This window comes from Suricata suricatta, chromosome 8 (genome assembly GCF_006229205.1).
Source record: "Suricata suricatta isolate VVHF042 chromosome 8, meerkat_22Aug2017_6uvM2_HiC, whole genome shotgun sequence".
Lineage (NCBI taxonomy): Eukaryota > Metazoa > Chordata > Mammalia > Carnivora > Herpestidae > Suricata > Suricata suricatta.
In genome coordinates, this window is record NC_043707.1 from 134,890,067 (window position 1) to 134,912,729 (window position 22,663).

The following is a 22,663-nucleotide window of genomic DNA, read 5'->3' on the forward strand; positions in this document are numbered from 1 at the left end:
TTGAAATTTTAGCAATTTCCAATAAAAAGATAAACCTGGCGGCACCTGGGTGGCTCAGGTCATGAACATTCGACTCCTGATTTTGGCTCGTCATGATCTCACAGTTCACGGAATCGAACCCCACACTGGGCTCTGTGCGGACAGTGAGGAGCCTGCTTGTGATTCTTTCTCTCTCTGCCCTTCCCCTGCTTGCTCTCCAAATAAGTATTTTTTTAAAGCACTACATTAAAAAAAAAAAAAAAAGATCAACCTTATTTTCATGTCCTGGTGATTTTTACCGAACTTTTAAAAAGCTTCAGTTTATGCAACAGGGTCACAGCTCCTCCTCCCGGCGGCTCACACCCAGCCCGGTCCACACGCCCAGCGCGCAGGAGTCACGGGTCCGCCGGGGCAGCGCGTTTCTGCAGCGGAGCCAGGACCACCCCCGCGTTCCTCTCCTCGCTCTCAGGGCTGTACAGATCGTGCTTCTCGATGTACTCTCGGACGAGGTCTGGCACCAAGTAGCGGATGCTCTGGCCCCTTCTGAGGGCTCGCCGGATCTTTGTGGAGGAGATGTCATTGGTGATCCACTCATTCACCAGGTGGATGTTGTTCCGGTGTTTCCACAGGGTGTCGGACTCATAGATGAATTTCGCAGCGTCATTTCCAGCCCGAGTGATACATATGAGCCCATAGTCTCCTACAATCCGGGTGATATCCTCACTTTTCCACAGATTGGGAACGCCGAAGGACTCCAATAAATCTGCCCCACACAGCAGCTTTACCTTTGGCGCGTCTAGGAAGAAGAAGAAAACACAGCTTCTGGGTCTGCTTTGCCAATAACTCGCTGCACCAAAACGAACGCATCTAAGTGTTTTTCTGGCGAGAGGGATCATAGTTTCGGTCCGAATCAGATTCTCAAAAGAGATCTGGGAAACTGTACAAGAACCACTGCAGGAGAAATGAGCTCAGGGTGCCTCTGCCTTCCTCTCCGCCCTCCCTCCCGTCACAAAACTAACAAGGGCATTTTCCAGGCAGCCAAGCATCCTGAACGTGAAATGAAAAATAGAAAGGGGGCTGCTCAGCTCTAGAACCTTATCCAGCCTTGATAAGGTACTTACTCCAGTGGGTAAGTCTTGATAAAACATACAGACCTTTCGTTTTTGGCTCTAGCGATTCCTTTTGACTAAAATCTTGTCTTTGCTCAGCCCACTTCCTTTTCCGTCCAGGCCTTTCCAGCCTCGGTGAGTCCTGCTGGTGGTCACAGCTACTGGCCTCCAGTCTCTCCTGATGGTGTCTATGAAACAACAAAGCAATAGAACATTGCTCTTCTCACAACATTCAGCTAGAACACTCTCTCTCGGGAGAGAACTTAGAGCCTCTGGCCCGATGTTCAGGCTGTGTGACATTAGGAACGTTTAACCACAGGTACACCCGAGGCCTACCAGTCAGCGTGGGTGCTGGCCAGGGGTGCCCGGGGACTGGTGACCGGGAATGGGAAGCAAGGAGATCGTGGGCGCACAACGGATGGTAGCTACTACTATTCTGAGCTTCATGTGTGGGTCATAATAATAAGAGTTGACATTAGTTAGTTAGTATGTGCTAAGCACTCCACTAAGTCCTTTGTCCGATCACCTGATGAACCCTTCTCAACCTTGGTGCCGGAAATACTACCATTGTTATTACTGTTCCCGTAATGGAGGGAAGTGAAAGCTTAGAGCTCTAACTCCAGCTCTTGGCAGACTCCCTGGGGCTTAGGGCGCATTCGGTAACAACCTGACTGAGTGAACGCTTTGGCTTTTATAAAGCAACTCTATTGGGGCACCTGGCCGGCTCAGTCAGAAGAGCATGCGACTCTTGATCTCGGGGTGTGAGTTTGAGCCCCACGTTGGGTGTAGAGATTACTTAAATAAATTTTCTTTTAAATTTTTAATGTTTTTAATTTATTTTTGATAGAGAGAGAGAGACAGCGTGAGCAGGGGAGGGTCAGAGAGAGAGGGAGAAACAGAATCTGAAGCAGGCTCCAGGCTCTGAACTAGCAGTCAGCACAGAGCCCGACGCGGGGCTCGAACCCACAAACCGTGAGATCATGACCTGAGCCGAAGCCAGACGCCCAACCGACTGAGCCACCCAGGTGCCCCAATAAATAAATCTTTAAAAAAAAAGTAAAGCAACTCTATTATTGCCACCATTATATCAGAATTGCTTATTATCCCCAGTGAGAGAGAACTCTAATTTGCCCAAGGTCACCTAGCTTCTAGGTGGTGGAGCCAGTGTTTGAACCCCAGCAGTCTGTTTCCAGGGCCCACACTCTTGACCACCGGAGAGTGTGGCCTCACCTGGTAGTGGAGAGCCACAATGCCAAGGATAAGGTCCTAGAGAGGACAAGTGCCCAAAGCCTAGAAGGAAGGGACCCTGGACGCCAGGCAGGACTTGCTCTGGACTGGCAGCAGGACGCCCAGGGCTTTAGCACCATGCGGTTACCTGAGTAGCACAGCCACCCTTGGGGAGCCAAGTGTGTCCTCCGTGCCCCTAACTCCGTCCGTTTGCTCTTGCGCAGCCGCGTTACTACGTGACGGACAGCAAGGCTGCCATGGGGAGGGCGCTGGGGAAGGCTGGGGATGCAGAAGGCTGGTGTTTGCGGGAGAATTTCTGGCCAATGAGGAGGGCAGACTTCTCCCTGCCAGGCCTGAGAAGCCATTCCTCTTGTTAAGCCGCTGTGCCGGACTCGGTCTGCTGGCCTGATGTCCTACCCTGCCCCAGACACACCTCCCAGAGGTTCTCACGTGAGAGATTCTGCCCATGGGATTCACTCACGAGAGAGCTGGAAAGAAGAGGGGAGGCACAGGCCATCTTTCTGGGCCGTCGAGCCTGAGAAGCAATCTCTTAGGGGGTGAGTGTAGTGGCCAGATTCTGGATTCCACCTACCAGTCACCAACTTTAGGAGACTTGGGACAGCTTAACACCAGCATCTGTGGGGACAGGGACAAGTACTGCTTCCTGAATGGCAGCTGCAGCTAGAGGAGGTATGACCTTGAAACAAACCTGCCTTCCCCTCCTCCAGCCGGCTGACACTTCCGCAGGAGCGTCTAAGTCCCCTTCGGCTTAGAGCACTCCGGGTGGTCTCTATTTCCTGTCCAAACCCTAACTGATGAGGTCAGAACGGAAGGCTCAGAACTCTAAGAACAGACATTAGACGGAAAGGATTTTCAGCAAGATAACATTAATAATTAATTAGCTGTTGCTCACTCTAGTTTCTGAATCCTCAGCTGGAACTGATTCAAAGGTAGGAGCACAGAGATCTGGGACGACCCCCGCGGGCCACCACAGAGGCAGCGCCCCCGATCGGGTCTGCCACGACCAAGCAGCACGGCTTCTCTTGTTTCAATGACCTGCCTCTCTTTCAAGCCTTTTTTAAAAATGTTTATTTTTGAGAGAGAGAGCGACAGAGCATGCGCGGAGGAGGGGCAGAGAGAGGGAGACACAGGATCCAGGCTCTGAGCTGTCAGCACAGAGTCTGACCCGGGGCTCGAACCCATGAGCAGTGAGATCATGAAGTTAGACGCTTCACCACCTGAACCACCCGTGCGCCCCTACCTGCCTCTCTCTTTTACGCTTAAGATTAATGACAACAATGTCATTTTAGGGCTTTGTCTTACTCACTCGGGGCACCGGCAGGCCGGGCAGGCTTCTCTGTGCATGTCCTCTCCTACCGGAGACGCGCAGTAAAGAGCACGCACACATCTGACAACACGACGAAGGACAGGGAGGCGACGCCCCACCCTCGAGACACGACCTCACGCGGGAGCAGCACCGCGCACGTGCCCTCCCGACCCCGCTCTCGGTCTGCAAACCCCGGGAGCCCGGAACGCCGGGCAACACGCCCCCGCCCGCCCCCGCCGTGACTACCTCAGCACCTTCACGGTCTCCACCCACTCCTTCTGAAGACTTTCCCAGGTGTCCACTTCCACCCATTCCGAATTCTTGGTGGCGAGCTCCGCCATGATGACTCGGTGGTGGGCGGAGATGAGGCCTTTCTTCTTGTACGCATCGCCCACGGGAGAGATGATGCCTTTGAGGACTTTGTATTTTCCTGGGCAAAGAGCCGGAAGGAAGCGAGGGGTCACCAGTTAGAGTTTGTGCACAGGAAAGATGGTCATCACTAGCGTTTCCTAACAGAGTTCCCCCCCCCCCCCGGGGATTTGAACAGGGATTTAGGCTTTCTTTCATTCCTTCCTTCCTTCATCCGTTCATTCACTCATTTATAAATGAGGTTAACTCGCTACACTAACCACCCTCAGTGCACGGTTCAGGGCGTCGGCACGATCACATCTCCGTGCGCCCATCCGACGTCCTGTGCAGCCACTGAAACCGTTCCCAGTCATGCTAACTCCCCACGCTGCCCCCCCCCCCGCACAATTTCAGTTTTGATATTGCCAGATTGCCTTGTAAAAAGTCTTCATCAACTGGTGCTGTTCACCCTCAGGGTACACGAGAGCCCATTTCTCCCCAGCCTCGGACACTTGTCATTGTCAAGTTTAAAACATTTTTGTCCATGTGATGGGCAAACTAGACCTCATCTTTTATCTTGGTTCCCTGATTTTCAGGACATTGGTGAGTTTGAGCCCCCATCTGTCAGTCTATCAATCAGCATGTAACATGATCCTTTATGTGACAAAACATATTCTGTAGGGGAGGAAATAGTTTTCCTCGCCCCTCCTTGGGTCCCTGGCCAGGTCTGAAAATTACACGGACAGAGACAGAAAAACATAAAATTGATTTAATAGAAGGCTTATGTGACATGGTACTTTCACAAGGAAATAAAGACCTCAAGAAACGGTTAAGATTTTTTACTTTGCTTTTCTGTTTTGAGTGTCATTGCAACTACTGTATTGTAAAGGATGAAAAATAATTGCATATGTTAAAAAAATATGAAACTTTATAAAGTAAAAAAAAATAAATAAAAATAAATAAAAATAAATAAACTTTTAAAACAAAAACAAAAACAAAAACAACAACAACAAAAAGAAACGGTTAAGCCTGAGTATTTTTAGCCAGATTTGGTGAAGAGTGGACAGTTGTAGGGAAATATGATAGGGCAAAGAGTATTAGGTACGTTTAGAAATCTCAGGGAAATGGAGCAAGGCCTGCTAGGTGGTTTAGAGTCTTCTAGGCATCCGTCTGCCCTTAGCAGTAAGGATGCTCCTCTCCTCCCAGCAGAGCGAGGGTACCTCCCACACAAAGCTGTTTGTTTGTTTGCTTGGTTGGTTTTTTTTTAAGTTTATTCATTTATTTTGACAAGAGTGTTCGAATGAGCACAAGTGAGGAAGGGCAGAGAGAGGGAGAGAGAATCCCAAGCACGCACCTCACTGTCAGCACAGAGCCTGCTGCAGGGCTTGATCCCACAACCCTGAGATCATGACCTGAGTGGAAACCAAGAGTTGGATACTTAACTGACTGAGCCACCCAGGCGCCCCTCACATGAAGGTTTTTTGAGCTGCTTCTGAGAAGGGTGGGGAGGAGGTCAGAGTGACCTTCCTGATTCTGCCATTTTCTCAAACTCGTTCAGCTTAAAATATCCAACATGTCAAGGTGTCATATTTTGGGGTAGTGCCCTGAACCCCATTATTGCTTTTGGCTACTATTCCCACCTGTTCCGTTCATGTAGTCCTTGGCCAGCTCAAACAGTCGAAGGTGCATGTTGGTGATAGGATTAAAGGAGCCACACGCAAGGAGAACCACTTCTGTCTTCTCTGAATTCTCCATGCTAAGAATTTGAAGGTATTGATCTAAATGAAAAACTCAGACACCCTGCTAGTTGTCTGCAAAGGAAAAGAAAATAAGTCCAGTTATAGGCCTTTAGTGGCTTTCCATGTTCCCATTCCAAGAGAATGGATAAAAATATTTGACTTCAGGGAAGGGAAGCGAAAAAAAAAAAGGTACAGAGAAGGAGGGAGGCAAACCATAAGAGACTCAAACAAAGAGAGCGAACTGAGGGTGGATGGGGGGGTGGAGGAGGGGGAAAGTGGGTGATGGGCACTGAGGAGGGCACTTGTTGGGATGAGCACTAAGCATTGTATGGAGGCAGTGAACCACGGGGAATCTTCCCCCAAAACCAAGAGTGCACTGTACACACTATGTTAGCAATATGACAATAAATTATATTAAAAGAAATAAAAAGATCTAATGTCTACCCTAAAAAATATATATATTTGGCTTCGATGACAAAGACAGCCCCATTTCCCCACTGCTCCTTTTCACTGTGAATTTGCAGCTCCTGCCAGAAAGGGATGGAATCTTCTTCCCCTTCTTTGTGACTTGCTTTGGACGAGAGAACGCGGCGGAAAGGACAGTGTGCCGGTTCTGAGCCCAGGGCACACGTCTGCGCTCTTTCGGACTCCCGCCTCCGCCAAGAGAACAAGCCGAGGCCAGCTCTGCCCACAGAGCCGTCCCGCACCCCGCGCTCAGACACACGGGCGAGCCCAGGTGAGGTCGCTCAGCCGGGCGTACACCAGCCAACCACAAGCTGACCCTGGACTCGTGAGCAAAACTGCAGTGCTTACTGTTTACTGTTGCGCGCAGCTCAGGTGTCGTGACTGCACCGCCGGGGCGATAGTTAACTGGTACAATGACGCTCCCGACGTGGGCGAACACGGAAGTCCCAGACGCCCACCCTCCAAGACCGAAGTCTGCCTCTTAGCATGCCCATGTCATCACTTTCGGCTCAGGAACCGTTTACAACTCACAAACCCTTCTTCGTATTATTCCATTTGATCCTTCCATAACCCTAATGAAGTAATACGAGACAATACACTTAAGTTTTTATTAAATGAATTCACGTAGGTAGGTTTAGAAATCACAGGGCAGCAAAAGGACCATCATGAAACCCAACAGTCGTTGACCACATCCTGCTCACCAACCCCTCCACCCACCTCCCTTAAAGGCAAGCACTTTTAACTTTTTCAGCTATTTCTTCTGGTAGATTCTACCATATTTCTATATTATGTGCTTATAACGCTATTTCTAAATTTATCCAAAGTAAACAGTACCTACTTAACTATGATGATCCATGAGGATCAGCTCTCACACACCCTCACCACCTACTCCCAAACTTCTGCACATATATCCATCTATAATTTCCAGTCTGTGTTGAAAACCATCTTTTCCCAGAGTTGCGAAGGCATTGCTTCTAGATTGCAGTGTTAATAGTGATAAATCCAAAGTCACTCCCAATTCTGGATCCTTTGAATGTGACTTGCCTGTTTCCTCCCTTGAAGCTTGTGAGATCCTCTCTTTGTCCCCAGCGCTCTGAAATTTTACAGTGACGTCCTCTAGTGTGACTGTGTTTTCATCTACTGCACGGGGCACTGAGCAGACCCTTTTAATCTTGAGGCTCGTAAACTTCTGTTCTGGGAAAGGTCCTTGAATTACTACACTGATGACATTCTGCCTTTCGTTCTTTGTTCTCTTTGGAAATGCCTATTATTTGGCACTAAAGCACCTGGACAGGTCTTGTAATTTTCTTCTTTTCCTTTCTCTTTTCCACTTCTTGCCTTTATGCTCTAATTTCTAGGTATTCTCTACCCCACCCCCTAATCCAGCTATTGAGCTTTTCAGTTCTGCTATTATAGTCTTCATTTTAAAGACCTTTGTCCTCTAGGAGCATCTGGGTGGCTCAGTCAGTTGTGTCCGAACTTGATTTCTCCTCAGGTCATGATCTCACGGCTCATGGGGTCGAGATCCGTGTCGGGCTCCGTGCTGACAATGTGGAGCCTGCTTGGGATATTCTCTCTCTCTCTCTCTCTCTCTCTGCCCCTCACTTGCTTGTGCTTTCTCAAAATAAAGAAAGAAAGAAAAAGACCTTTGTTCTAGATTGTCCAGTTTGTTGGCATGTAATTTTTCACAGTACTCTCTGATGATTGTATTTCTGAGGGATCAGTTGTAATAGGGCCCCCTCCTACACTGTTGGTGGGAATGTAAACTGGTGCAGCCGCTCTGGAAAACAGTGTGGAGGTTCCTCAAAAACTATCAGTGGAACTCCCCTATGACTCAGCAATAGCCCTGCTGGGGATCTACCCAAGGGATACAGAAGTGCTGACGCATAGGGGCACATGTACCCCAATGTTCACAGCGGCACTTTCAACAATAGCCAAATCATGGAAAGAGCCTAAATGTCTATCGCCTGATGAATGGATCAAGAAGATGTGGTGTATATATATATAATGGAGTACTATATGGCAATGAGAAAGAATGAAGTCAGGCAGAGAAGGACAGATACCAAATGTTTTCACTCATAGGTCCAGCAGGAGAAACCTAACAGGGGACCATGGGAAGGGGAAAGTGGGGGAAAGAGTGGGGAGAGGGAGTGAGGCAAATCATGAGAGACTTTTGAATGCTGAGCACAAACTGAGGGCTGAAGAAGGAGGGGGAAAGGGGCGGGGGTGATGGTCATGGAGAGGGGCACTTGTGGGGAAGAGCACTGGGTGTTATCTGGAAACCAACTTGGCAATAAAGTATTTAAAAAATTAAAAAATAATAATTTTAAAAAGACCTTTGTCCTCTAAATGTTCCTTTTTGTGGTGTTCTGTTCTGTCCCCAATGCATTCTCTTGCCTCTCTACCAACACGAATGATAAATTTTCCATTTCTTTCAACAAGAGCTGATAGAAAGTTCTGAGCGAGTGACTAGGGCCCATGCACAATGGGCTTCATTGTATGGTGACCTGGGGGTCAGCGTTGCAGGTCTCGCCCCTTGGACTGGCCAGATTCCACAGAAAAGCATCCTCCAATCTCCTGTCTGTTATAGCACACCAGTTAAGAACCTGTGCTCTGCGGGGCACCTGGCTGGCCCAGTTGGGAGAGCATGTAACTCTTGATCTCAGGGTCCTGAGTTCAAGCCCCACATTGAGCAGAGACATTATTTAGGGGAGGGGGGAAGCAACCTATGCTCTGAAATCAGACCACCTGCACAGAAATCACTGCGCTAATACCCCAGGACCACCTCACCTTAACCTAATCTGCCTTTGTCCCAGTTTTCTCAATCTTGAAAGAGAAAACAGTAGCACCTGCCTCATGACCATTGTGAGGATTAAGCTAGACAATACATGCACAGACAATACATGCACAGCTTTTGACAAGAAATAAAGACACTGAGAACGCAGCTACTATTAATGCTGCACATCATGTCCCTAAAGGTCAACTCTTTCTAATCTACAAAAACCTCAATTTCAAATGGTTCAACCAAATATTATTACTCTACTGAATCTGTTTTTTCCTGGAGGGTTTTTTTTCCTGGAACTCATTCTCTAACGTGGACTGAAAGTCTCTAATCCTTTGTAGAGCTATCATTCTGAAACCTTTTTCATCTCTCTTCTGAATCAGATCCCCTATTTCTTAGGGTCACATCATGTCTTTCTTGCTTTATATCCTAATTTTTCTAGGATGTATCCTCAAGTAGCTTCATAATAAAAGGTACATGGGAAATAAGTTTGGTTATGTCTTTTTCCTTCCTTCAGAGATGAACAGCTTATTTGAGCAAACGGTAAGTTGAAATTATTTTCTTTTAAAATTATGAATGTTTCTTCCTTGTTTCCTAGCATCCCACACTACTGTTGAAAGTCTAATGCCATTCTGACTCTCTTCCCTTTTTATGTACCCTTTCTTTTTTTTTTTTTTAATGTTTTATTTATTTTTGATACAGAGAGAAACAGAGCATGAGAGGGGTAAGGTCAAGGAGAGAAGGAGACACAGAACCGGAAGCAGGCTCCAGGCTCTGAGCTGTCAGCACAGAGCCTGACGCAGGGCTCGAACCCAGGAATGTGAGATCTGACCTGAGCCAAAGTCGGAGGCTTAACCGACTGAGCCACCCAGGCGCCCCTCCTTTCTCTTTCTAGAAGACCTGTAGGATGTTTTCTTTGTCCCCAATGCTCTGAAGTGCCATCATGTTGTGTCTTAGTGGGGGTCTTCTTCATCCATTGCGCTGGAGGGGTCTGTTGAAGAGGTTCAAAATGTGCCAGTTTGGCATGTGAATTATTTGGAGCCGAAGGCATTTAAGAACCCTTTTGTTACTCCCTTAGGTACACAGAAGAACCTAAGAATTGGGGGTCTTTCTCAGAATAAGGGTTATGAGTGGAGATAAATTGTATCTGAGTGACCCATCCGGGTGGCAGGGGAAACGTCTAATGACCACGTCTGCTCCCACGGCCCCACAGAGGGCATTACTCTCCTCTGAAGTCCCGGATGCCTTCCCCTTCTGAGTTCAGAATGACAGACCTCACGTTGCCTGACCATGGAATTCCCACGTCTATGTGGGGCCCCCATGAGCACCTCTTAAAGCTGATTTTCTCCTCTTTATCCCTCTCATGTCAGTCTGATTCTTAGCCCAGCTAGAAAGACCCCTGAGAGCCCAGGAAATCCGTGCCCCCACACAGTGGACCTTCCAATCTCTCAGACTCAAATCACTCAGTTTTGGGTTTTTGATAAACATGGCTTACTAACTATCAAAAAGTAGTTCTGTTATTGTAAAATTTTTTAAATATTATTATTTTTAAGTTTAATCACTTATTTTGAGAGAGTGCATGGATGCAAATGGAAGAGGGGGAGAGAGCGAGGGAGTGAAAGAGAACCCCAAGCGGGCTCTGTGCTGGCAGCACGGAGCCCCATGCAGAACTCAAACTCACGAACCATGAGCTCATGACCTGAGCGGAGACCAAGAGCCGGACACTTAACTGACTGAGCCACCCAGGCGTCTCTCAAAAATAGTCTTCTATATCCAAATCATGTATCAAAATAATCATTCTGGAAGCTTTTAAGTATAATTCCAATGATGCCAAGTTGCTAGAGGCATTTGGGGAAGTTGGGGGGAATCACTTGTTTAGGCTGGAGGGAGTATTTCTGTAATTAACGTAGAAATATAATAAAGAGCAATAAACACAGGGCTGGATGATACTTTTCAATGGAGAAAATGCACTCGCACACGTCACCGTTCAAGCCTCAGCACCAAAAAAGTTTTGGCCAAAGTCATTTAGCTTGTTCCAAAAAATAAGCTATTGTTAGATATCTAGTTTTTCTAGTTAATCTTCTACCATTGGACACTTAGGCTTTTCTAATTTTTCAGTATTACAAACATCTTAGATATAAATAGTGGGTTGAGAATGCACTGGAAATTAAGGCTATCATATACCTCGCTGGGCACTTCTAAGACTTACCAATGCTCAAACGACCTGTGTCAGGACCACTGACTTGTTGCCCAGCAACGTCCAGACCCACCTGCTTGGGTGACCAAGTCGCTTTGGCTCAGACTCTATGCTCTCACTGGACAAAGCCAGTGGGTGGCAGACCCAGGGCCAGCATCTAAGTTGCCTGATTCGTAGGCTCCCTCATCGAAAAGACAAATGGGAGAGGGGGCGCCTGGGTGGCTCAGTTGGTTGAGCCTCTGACTCTTGATTTCAGCTCAGGTCATGATCTCAGGGTTTGAGAATGAGACCTGAGCTGGGCTCTATGCTGGTAGCACAGAGCCTGCTGGGGATTCTCGCTCTCCCTCTTTCAAAATAAATAAATACACTTAAAAAAAGAAGGGAGATCAAGCCAGGGCTGTGAAGATCGGAAAGGAGCCCTCCGGGCTGAGGAGATGAGGACTGTGTATGTTAACCCCTCAGGCAACGGGAACCTCTGAAGGTTTCTGAGCAACAGAGTGACTACAGGGTTCTAAAAAAACAATGCTTTAGAAAAATAATAAGACACGGGCCCTTAAAAGCTTAATTGACTTTATCAGCTTAACCAAATCACTTAATTACAAGTTTCAAGTTTCCATATCTGTAAAACAGGGATAATGACAACCAATTTCAGTCACTGTGAGGATTAATTCTGAGGATAATAGATGGCAAAGGGCTTAGCACATTGCCTAGCACAGTGTTAAAACAAATGGCAGCTGTTATTTGTGAGAGAAGTGACAACACTGGTGATGGCGGTGCTGCGGGATTAACCGGAAGGGGCAAACACGATAGGAAGGCCAGCTACAAGGTCGTGAGCCCCTCAGTTTAAGTCGTCAGTGAGAATGGAAATAAGAAAACACTTATTCAATAAACGCTTGAGCCTTTCTCCCAAGAAAGCACAGGGAGGTTCACAGGGACACTGCTAATTGTGGATAAGAAATAAAGGAGAGAAGGATCGGTAATGTTCCACACAGCATTTTAAAAAATGAGTTAATTCATTAGAATGATTTAAACGTCCTTCCTTTCAATTATCAGCCCAAGGATGATACCAGGGTTCCCTTGAGACTTGCTCCCACCCCTCCCATCCCTACGCCCCAATTCCCATACAGTGCCTGTGGTGAACTGGGGTGACAGTGAACACATCCCCTGTGGTACCCTGGGCCCACAGGGAAACCGGCGTATCCTGCCAGCTTCTGAGCTGATCAATGAGAGCTTGTCAGTTCCAGCCCCGCCCACCTCAGGTTTCAGACCCCACCCCCACTGGAGACAGAGCTGTGGGCAGGAGGTCTGGGTCCCCAAGGAGCTGCCTGCTGTTCCGGGAAGGATAGAACAAAGAGCTCAGAGCTCCTCCCCAACCTTGGGGATGCACTCAGGTTTCCAGGTCCTCCCCAGGGGAAAGGTCGGGGAAGGGGCTGGGGGAAGCTGATCTCTTAGCTGAAGGAAGCTTTCCCCCTGGTCACCTTCACAAGTCCTCTCAAATATCCAGCTCGGTTCCATTAATTCACCATGAATGCAGCCAACTTGAGCTCACACTAGACTCTAGACCTTCAAAACCACAGCAGAATTAAATTACAGTGAGTTTCCATCATGGCCCAGGGGGTTTAAGAGAGCAAGGATCCATCCCTCTCCAAGGAAAAGCACTTGCTCTGTATCGCTACAGGGTACCAGAATACGTGGCAGGGAAAGGGGACAAGCTGGTGACAACGGGGCGTGGAGTCTGGAAGCTCTCAGGGGGTGCTCGGGATCCCCCTGCCTTGCTCCAGGTGCTCGAGGACCAGCACCCCCATGATTCACTTCTGTCTGGCCCACACGGCCTATCACCTGCACTGCTGGCTGCCGAGATCACACCGGCTCAGGCTGTAAGTGTCCCTCCCCAGCCTGCTACAACCAAAACCTCATGTCTTCCTGAGACAGTCTTGATATTTAACTAAAATTGACTTTCAATTTTTAAACCACTGACTTGTTTTTAAAGTGAAGTATAGCTGATGTATAATACTTTCTTAAATTTAAGTTTATTTATTTATTTAGAGACAGACAGAGACAGTGTGGGTGGGGAGGGGCAGAGAGAGACAGGGAGAGGGAATCCCAAGCAGGCTCTGTGCTGCCAGGACAGCGCCCTACACGGGGCTCAGACCCGCGAAACCCCGAGACCACGACCTGAGCCAAAACCAAGAGTCGGATGCTTAACCAACTAAGCTACCCAGGTGCCCCATGACGTTCTTAAGTCTGAAAGATACGGAGTTATAAACATTAATGGGACATTTCATAAACCTTAAGTCAGTTTTAAATGTTAACATTAAAAAAAAAAAAACCCAGTTAACTGTCTTGTCACATTTCAGAATGCACAATATAATTAAGCCCACGTTAGCTGACGGTTAAAAGTTGACCTGACAACTGAACGGCATGTAAGCCCCTAAAAAGATGAGATTCCTTTCAAAAAGGCCTCATCAAGCCTCTAACTATATTCTAGCTGTAATGATATGCCATTGCTTTAAACAGTCTGGGAGTATATTTTGAAAACTATTTTTTTTTAGTACTTTCAAGGGGGATAAACCTTTGTCTTTGGGTAGATTTAATTTCTATACACACCCTAAGGTCCCTCAGAGTGAAACATGATTAATAAAATAATCAAGGTAAATAATAGAGCTTATGATGAAGAAAGAGAACTATGGGTTACTGAGGAAGATCTTACATGCACGGGTCTTATCTTACATTATCTTATATTACACGTAAGGACATGTAACTTCAAAAGAATTTCAAAAGCGAGCAGAAGCCGCAGGCTTCACCTGCGTGTGGAAGTAGCGGGGGTCGGCTCCCCGTGAGAACCGGGTGCGGGGGGCAGCGCTGCACAGCGCAGGCGCGGGGTTAGGACTCTCAGACCTGGTTCCAAGTTCTGGCTGTCGCTACTAGGTGTTTGTTTTTGGACAAGACACTTAGTCTTTCTGGGTCTGTTTCCTCGTTTATAAAATGGGGAGCCACAGTCCCTGCCTCACTGGATTTTGTGCATATTAAATGAGAAAGTGAATAAAAAACGTTTGGCATGTTTGTCTACGCATGATGAAGGTTAACTTTTACTATTACCTGTGGGTTGTCCTACGGCCTGGACTTACAAGTCACAGTAGAGGAACCCAGGTTCCGAAGATCCCTCGGGTACCAGTACCAACAGCACCTGCTGTCTTAGGAGTTCAAGAAACGGCAGCGCTAGTTCTTAGTGAAGTGTTATTAGACATAACTGTGCTCAAATGGAATGGATCTCAAGTCATCTGTTATGTTTAAAACTTTATCTCTGTGGTTTAATGTGACATTGCCGTGAAACAGAACCTAAATAAATCTGGTTTCTTGAAACCATTTTATTGCTAAAGAAGTAACGTAAAATGTAACTTGCTGTGTCCCATGCAGCCAAGCGACAGTGTTCCTGTTTGGGACCGCTGCTCTAGGCCTCCAGCTGTGTGTTCTGCTGAGGTGAGTGCTTTCACCGGCCAGTCCCCCCACGGGGCGGCGGGGCACACGGGCCTGACCCCCGGAGACATCGTGTGTGCCCCGCCATCCCTGTGACAGGTTTAACTGCAGCCGGACCCATGATTTTGCCCCTTATCAATGGTAGTCGCCTGCTTCATCTCTTTGAAAAAGTCAAAAAATCCCGAACAGGACAGCTGGCATTTGGGCAGATTGAGTTGAACACTTACTTCTTTTAGTACAAGAAGCCGTTAGACGGGAGACAACGAGGGCACCAGTGTTTCCATTTACAGATTCCTGGGAGACGGGTCTCAAAAGCCTCGAGTTAGCGAACAGCTGCGGGGTACACAGGCACACGTGACCAGATCATGACTCGATACCTTATTTCAGATTCTGTGCTGGACATTAGTCTCACAAAAAAGGTCAGTCAGCTAACAACTCTGTCACTGGACAAATGGAACAAATGCAGCCTGAAGCATTCAAACGGCAGCTCTGCATGTGTGGAAAGTAAAAGATAATCTAGAAACTGAGAATCCACAAAAGGGACAAAACAGATATGGAACCTGTGACATTCACTTTGTATTTAGCCTAATTCAGACTTGCCAACTTCTGTCCTAGGAGTTTTGTGTGCAGTTAGGGCAATTTCCTTACTCCAGAAGCCCAGGATTTCCGCCAAGGATCTTCTTGATATTTTCCACTGAAATATCAAGTTCACGTGAATTAGAAGGGTGGGGGCACTATTTGTCCAGTGATCAGAACTATTCACGACTCTCAATGTTACTAACGGGCTGTTCCATAGCATTAATTTGCAATTAAGAAAAATAAGTTGCCCGGAGCCAGGTGAACCCGGGGCCAGAACTAGAATTCAAGGGTTAGTGCCTTCTGCTTACAGGGCGAATTTCCTCCAATAATTGATACATTTACGTATAACCCAGTGTATTGATTTTAGGCCCAGATCTTCCCGATACTGCAGGCAGCCTCTCCTTACCAACCTGGTTGGGAGCATCATCTTTACTTTCTTCACCATTGGTAAGTGTGCAGTTATTAAGTGCCTACTATTTGTCAGACGTTGGTAACCCAAAACAGGGAAGATGGGGCTTCCTGCTCTTCAGGAGATCACAGACTGAAACTTAAGAAAAAATTCACATTTAAAATTAAGGTGAAGGAAATTTTTTTTGGAAAAATTTTTTTTCCAAAAGTTCCTTAGTAATTCTTCCGGTTGTTCTAAAATTTCAGTATGAAACCAAATTAAGTTAAATGTTAAGTATTTTGTGTTGGTGTTATTAAAAAATTCTTTAGCTAAAAAGAATGCCAGATTCATTTACTCATTTAATAAGTGGTTACTGAACTGGAGACAATACCACGTAGAAGAACAGGGACCTCGACAACTTGAAATAGAAAAGTAATGGAGAGGGGCGCCTGGGTGGCTCAGTCGGTTGGGCTTCTGACTTCGGCTCAGGTCAGATCTCACATTCGTGGGTTCGAGCCCTGCGTCAGGCTCTGTGCTGACAGCTAGCTCAGAGCCTGGAGCCTGCTTCCATGTCTGTGTCTCCTTCTCTCTCTCTGCCCCTCCCCCTCTCATGCTCTGTCTCTCTCTGTATCAAAAAATAAATAAAACATTAAAAAAATTTTGAAAAAAAAAGAAAAAGAAAAGTAATGGAGAAGCGCTGGACTCTGAATGTGAAGCTTTAGGAATGTCTTAATACGTTTTGATGACCTTTGCCTATGTGTGCGCTTGCAAGAATGATATGTAATTTAAATAAAAACTATGTCTAAATTTTTTTTAAGATTCCTACTTATTTAAATAGTCTCTAGGTCCAACGTGGGGCATGAACTCACAACCCTAAGATCAAGAGTCACATGGGGTCGCCTGGGTGGCTCGGTCAGTTAAGCAGCCGACTTCAGCTCAGTCATTGTCTCGAGGTTCCTGAGTTCAAGCCCCACGTCAGGCTCTGGGGTGACAGCTCAGAGCCCGGAGCCTGCTTCAGATTCTGTCTCCCTCTCTTTCTGCCCTGCTCAAGCTCTGTCTCTTTGTCTCTCAAAATAAATGTTTAAAAAAAAAAAAAGAGTCACCTGCTCCACTGATGAGCTAGTCAGGCATCGTCCCTAAATTTTAATGAAAAAGCCATTACTGAAGGCCTTGGACACTGCCTAGAATCTCCCACTAAATCAGAGCTCTGTCAGCGGTGACACATGTAATGGTGGCAAGCACTGGCTTTGGAGACAGAGGGAGGCCAGGTGAAACATTCACTCCCACGACTAGTTACTTAATCTCTCTGAGCTCCCCCCACCTCATAATCATAGAGATTAAAAGCCTGCTTCCGTTTTGCTAAGGTTTAAATGAGATAATGGGAATCAGTACAGAAAAGTCATAGCTCCGATCGTCAACAATGCCAGCAGTAAGAACACAAGCTGTGCATTACAGGAAAACCTTGGCCTGGCTGGGTTTTGAGCATTTGTGTCCCACGGCAGGGAAGCCAGGAAACATAGTGCTCAGGTTTGCGTTCAAGAATGTCATTTCTGCGGGGTGCCTGGGTGGCTCAGTCACTTTCCGTCCAACTCCTGATTTCTGCTCAGGTCAGGACTCTCGGTTCGGGAGTTCAAGCCCCGCAAAGGGCTCTGCACAGTCGGTGAAGAGTCCCCCCCTCTCTCTGCCCCTCCCCCATTCACAATCTCTCTGTCTCTCTCAAAATAAATAAACTTACAAAAAAAATGTATTTCTGAAATAATTTAAACCCAGTAAATCGATGCTGTCCTTCTAGCCTTTACTGTGCTGCTGACGTGGATGGAGCCCGTCCCGCAGGCGCTCAAGAGGCTGTTTGCTGTGTTTGGTGTGGGATCCTTCGGTGAAGGAGTCTGTACCGTGGTGTTCACAGTTTTGGCGACTGACTGTGTATGTTTTTGAACGCTGAATTTCCAAAGGCTCATCTTAATCTGAAAGCTTGGCTGTACGTAATACGCCATTAGTCTTCAATATTTATTTTCTACTCATAGTAAAAACAGAGGTATGGAGAGACGGAATTCCTAATTAGACACATGTCACAGTTAAAACATTTCATCAGGGAAAGTTTAAAAATTCCAGGAGAAGGGCGCCTGGGTGGCTCTGTCGGGTAAGCGTCTGACTTCGGCTCAGGTCATGATCGCATGGCTTGTGAGTTCCGAGCCCTGCGTTGGGCTCTGTACTGATGACTCAAGAGCCTGAGGCCTGCTTCGGATTGTCTCCCTCTCTCTGCCCCTCCCCTGCTTATGCTCTATTTCTCTCTCAAAAATAAACATCTAAAAAAATAATAAATAAAAATTCCAGGAGAGATTATTCTTTCTCTGGGTAAATTCTACTTTATGAGACTAAAAAGAAAAAATAAACTTGAGCTCTCGCTGCAGAGTGGAGCTGCTGGACTGCATCTGGCAGAGTGTGCAGCAAGCCCTCCATCTCTTGCTATGCCTGGGAACACGGTTTAAATCCTTCTGGCAAAAACACTGTAAATAGGGGTCCCAGTGAGAAGACAAGCATTCCTCACCGCGCTTTTCTCCTCCCAAATACAGGAAAAAACGACCCCTGAACTTTACTACTTGTCTGTGCTGCTGTCGGTGGGCAGCGTGGTTTCCACAGGTGAGCAAAGCTCCCCAGCAGCCTGTCCTTGTCACAGGCTTAGCTGTCTGCCGAGGAAGCAAACGCAGTTCCTCATAAAGCGAGAGCTCCAAGCACAGGAATCAGAAAGTAAAAAGTAAACACAGAGAGTTAGAATGGGAGATAAAAGGGGCGCCTGACTTCAGCTCAGCTCAGGAGCCCCGCGTCCGGCTCTGTGCTGACAGCTCAGAGCCTGGAGCCTGCTTCCCATTCTGTGTCTCCCTCTCTCTCTGACCCTCCCCCACTCATGCTGTCTCTCTCTCTCTCTCTCTCAAAAATAAACATTAAAAAAAACCCAAATAAATAAAAGAATGGGAGATAAAAAGCCATCCTTTCCGTGTGATTTCCACTCCATTTAATTAGACCCCCTTCTTCACCCTGCAGTGCTTTTCTCGGGCCTGGCGCTGGCCTGGCTGGACAGTGGGACCCGCGCACGACCGGACGCTAGACCAATGGTCTGAGGTTGGCACTTGAGGCCTGCTGGTCACCGCTCCCCCCAGAGGTGGTCGGCAGGCCAGCCTGTCCCTGCGGCCCCGCCGCCTGACCGCTGCCAGCGAGCCGGTCAGCGCCTCCCCTGCTCCTCCGGAGTCAGGCGGTCTGCGGACCTCACAGCTAAGACGGGGGAAGCACACCAAAACCAGTCATCTGAAAGAAAGTCGTCTCCAAGTGTCAATGAGCACGGACAAGGATAAAATGGAGCAGTTCGACCCAAATCACCGGACTGACATCACGACCAAAGTGGCCCCAAATAAGGATGTTCTTTTAAATACTTCCAAGACCATTACTCTGAGTTTCCTTTTTTTATTTCATGAAAATATCATCACCAGTTGGATGGCTGCTACAGAAATAAGCACTGAAAAGGAAGAAGGAAAATGTAAATCTTAGTAATGAACAAAGGTTTGGTTTGGGGCACGTGGGCGACTCAGTCGGTTAAGCACCTGACTTCGGCTCAGGTCATGGGCTCACAGTTCATGAGGTGGAGTCCTACCCCGGGTGAGCTGGAGCCCCACTTCCGGTGAACAGGAGCCCTGCTTCAGGAAAGCCCACTTCTCTCTCCCTCTCTCCTCCTAGCTCTCTCTCTCTCTGCCCCTCGCTCATTTGCGTGCACTCTCTCAAAAAAAAAAAAAAATCAAAAAACTCCCACAAAGATTTAGTTTCAAAAGAACACAGTGATTCAGATTGTGTATTTGAACAATTCTTTAAAAATGTCGTGGGGAATTTTAGAGTAAAACTAACCACGGTCTCCTCCACGTGGGTCACAACAATCTTTTGCATCACGACAGCCGATTGCTGTCTAGAGAAAATAGCCAATTGACCTACATGATGTGTTTTGTCTTCCTGCTTCTATGTGCTTTCACAGATTCTCAGGTTTTTTAGTAGAAGCTAGTTAATCACGGATGCTCTCAAAATCGTCAGGAAGTGGAGACAACTCTATTTCTTGAGGAAAAGAACCATCTTTTGGCAGGAGGATCAAATCCAATATAAACATCTTCCAACACATCTAGGACAGACCTCCACCAGTGGCAATGACTGTTTCTACCTGCTTCTCTATTCAGGAGGCCCCTGCTGGAGGGGAAGTTACCTACCAAACACACCATCCATCCAACATGCTGACATTTCTGAGCGCTTTCCAAATTTCAAACCTAGTGTTGAAACCTAGGAATTAGAAACCTCATGGGGGCACCCAGCTGGCTTAGTACAGTGTGCAGCTCTCAATCTCCAGGTTGTGAGTTCGAGCCCCACATCAAGGGTAGAGATTACTTTGAAAAACAAAACAAAAGAAATCTCCAGTCTCAGGTGCCTGGCTGATTCAGTCTGTAGAGCACGTGCCTCTGAATCTTGGGGTTGTGAGTTCAAGCCCCACACTGAGTATAGAGCTTACTTAAAAAAGTAGATGAATAAAATTTAAAAAAACAAACATATATGCCCCAGAACAAACCAAATATGTATGTTAACCAGCTGGAATTTAAATAAAGACTTGGAGGAAAAAAAAGAAACCTGAGTAACCCATACATTAACAATGTAAATAATTCTACTACGATGATTAACAAACTGTTTAAAAGTAACACAACCTAGGGGCGCCTGGGTGGCTCAGTCTGTTAAGCATCTAACTTCCGCTCAGGTGATGATCTCATGGTTCATGAGTTTGAGCCCCATATCGGGCTGTGTGCTAACAGCTCAGAGCCTGGAGCCTGCTTCAGATTCTGTGTCTCCCTCTCTCTCTCCCTCTGCCCCTCCCCCGCATGCGTGTGTGCACACGCGCTCTCTCTCGCTCTCTCTCTCAAAAATTAAAAAAAAATTTTCATACTCAACTACGTCACAAGATTGACCATGATACAAGGCAGACATCTAAAAGAGGTCCACATGCTCACAGAGCCTTTGGCTCGTGTACTTCTCGTTAGCGCTCGAGTTTCACCTGCCCCAGCATTTTTCCTACCTAGTTGGAGCAACCCATCCTCTCCGGGCTCCCATCCGAAGTCCAAGTTAAAATGTCCTAAACTCCTGCACTGCCAAGTAGTATTTGCCTGGCTTCCCAGTTCAGACTCGCAGCTCTGAGGTTACTTCCCCCACTGCTCTCTCCAGTAAGTACCCACCTCACGTGCTCTCCTTCCCTGTACAATTTCTTCTCTTCCCTCCCCACCCCCCTCCAAACCCCAGACTCTATTCTTGTCTGACACCTGGAACCCACACCAATTTCTCTTACTTACGCTCTAGGAACATTTGTTTCATCATCCATCAGCTCTAAACAAGAACCCAGAGAACAGTGTTGGCACAGAAGCCTACATCAAATGAAGTCAATGGGATCTTTCCAGAGCAGGTAAACAACGCCTGATGAGGCGAGGCCCTTCCTCCCCAGCTCCTGGGACAGCACACACTAAAACCAACACAAGTGACTGAACGGAACACCCTATTATCCTCATCAAACTTAGGGGAAGTACACAACGAGCAAATGTTTATTTCGCAAGTTCTTCAAACTGGGAAACAATGAATATTTTTCCGTTTTGTTTTGTTTGGCACTGATCCTATTTATTTCCGAGAACTCCACACCACTCAAAATGTTGACACTTCCGCCATGTAACCACATATCAAAAATCGGAGACAATTACATTAATGTAACAGTCACTTACTTTCACAAAGGAAATTCTGTGATCCTGAGGTGATTTTTGCAAGGTAGGTTAATGGAATCATTCAAAACTGCGACAATGGTCCTAAGTTGGCCTAGAACAGTGATTTCACATCCAAACTCTAACTCTGAAAAACAGTTCATGGTAATAAGTAGGAAATTCTACAGTGAGAACTGGCAAAAGTGATTCATTTTGGTAGACTTCCATGGTAACCTTAGTTGGAAGTCTGTTTGGAGTGGCAGGAGTGGCTTTAAAGACAACACCTCTGGTGGGGGAAGGGCCTAGGGGACACAATCGGTTAAACCACCACCTCTTGATTTTGGTTGAGGTCATAATATCACAGTTCTGTTCCCAAGATCGAGGGCCAAATCAGGCTCTGCGCGGGCAGCATGGAGCCTGCTTGGGATTCTCTTATGGTCTCTCTCTCTCTCTTAAAAAACTAAATAAACTTAAAAAAAAAATAAAGTTCTTTTTGCTTAAAAATTTTAATTTTTTTTTTTATGTATTTTTGAGAGACAGAGAGAGACAGCGCGAGCAGGGGAGGAACAGAGAGGGAGACATAGAATCTGAAACGGGCTCCAGGCTCTGAACTGTCAGCACAGTTTTAAAGGCAACACCTCTGCAACAATTTTGCCGTCAACCGTGATGGGGTCTTGGGGACCACAGTCTCAAGGACAAGAGCTGGGAACACCAGGAAATGGTTTCAGCCCAGTTTTCTCAGTAACTTTTAAACTGCTGTCCAACAGCGAGGAGTGTCCGCAAGAGGCGTCAGTGTCACACCGCTTCCGGGACGAGGAATCTCGCCTTTACACGTGGAAAAAGGGATTTCGGAGGTAAGAGAAGTTCTCCAGAACGGAAAACTTTCTCCTCCGCCCTCCACTCACCTCCGCCAAACTCAAGAAGTCTCTAGAAACGCACTTTTTTTTTTTTACCTGTTCAGAGGGGGCCAGAGGAACATTTACCAAAGCCTCTTGGTTCCATGGAAAGATGGAAAGAATGAAGGGGCAAGACTCCTTGCCCCCCAAGCTTGAATATGACCTTGCCTCGAGGACCGTTACCTCTGCCCCTCAAAGACCCCGCCATCTTGGACTCCCCTCTGCGTAGGACAGAAGAGTCCTTCCTGGGCTGACTCCGCTAAGGACTGGTTTCTCAAGGGCTCCGGCCCGGGGGCTTACCACGTCCTCAGGGTCGCCGGCCCGAGTCCTCCCGGAGCCGACCCGCAGCCCGGACGCCAGAAAGGGAAACACCGGAAGCCCCACCCTC

General features: G+C 47.1%; 1 protein-coding gene across 12 annotated transcripts; it reads right to left on the reverse strand.

Annotated features, from left to right (window-relative positions):
• Nucleotides 1–251: 251 nt before the first annotated feature.
• Nucleotides 252–22,654, reverse strand: NMNAT1 (nicotinamide nucleotide adenylyltransferase 1). Of its 12 annotated transcripts, XM_029946380.1 has the most exons (9): nt 22,576–22,651; nt 21,404–21,527; nt 14,878–15,776; nt 9,809–9,967; nt 6,543–6,766; nt 5,631–5,801; nt 3,889–4,072; nt 1,134–1,276; nt 252–775 (listed from the first exon to the last, which is right to left on the reverse strand). In XM_029946380.1, the coding sequence occupies exons 6-9, from the start codon at nt 5,743–5,745 to the stop codon at nt 375–377; spliced, it is 843 nt and encodes a 280-aa protein (XP_029802240.1). In that variant the 5' UTR covers nt 5,746–5,801; nt 6,543–6,766; nt 9,809–9,967; nt 14,878–15,776; nt 21,404–21,527; nt 22,576–22,651; the 3' UTR covers nt 252–374. The 12 variants fall into 12 exon arrangements, with proteins under 12 accessions (XP_029802240.1, XP_029802244.1, XP_029802242.1 ...); XM_029946384.1 differs by lacking the exon at nt 14,878–15,776; XM_029946382.1 differs by lacking the exon at nt 14,878–15,776 and having other exon boundaries at nt 20,984–21,527.
• Between the last annotated feature and the right edge of the window lie 9 nt (nt 22,655–22,663).

What these genes read in the sequence shown, in the direction of transcription:
- NMNAT1 (XM_029946378.1), bottom strand. Translation starts at nt 2,783, where the DNA reads ATGGGCAGAATCTCTCACGTGAGAACCTCTGGGAGGTGTGTCTGGGGC. An exon ending in AGGGTGGCTGTGCTACTCAG is followed by an intron (nt 1,277 to 2,463) that starts GTAACCGCATGG and finishes GTTGTTTCATAG; the next exon opens with ACACCATCAGGAGAGACTGG. An exon ending in GCTAGAGCCAAAAACGAAAG is followed by an intron (nt 776 to 1,133) that starts GTCTGTATGTTT and finishes TCTTCTTCCTAG; the next exon opens with ACGCGCCAAAGGTAAAGCTG.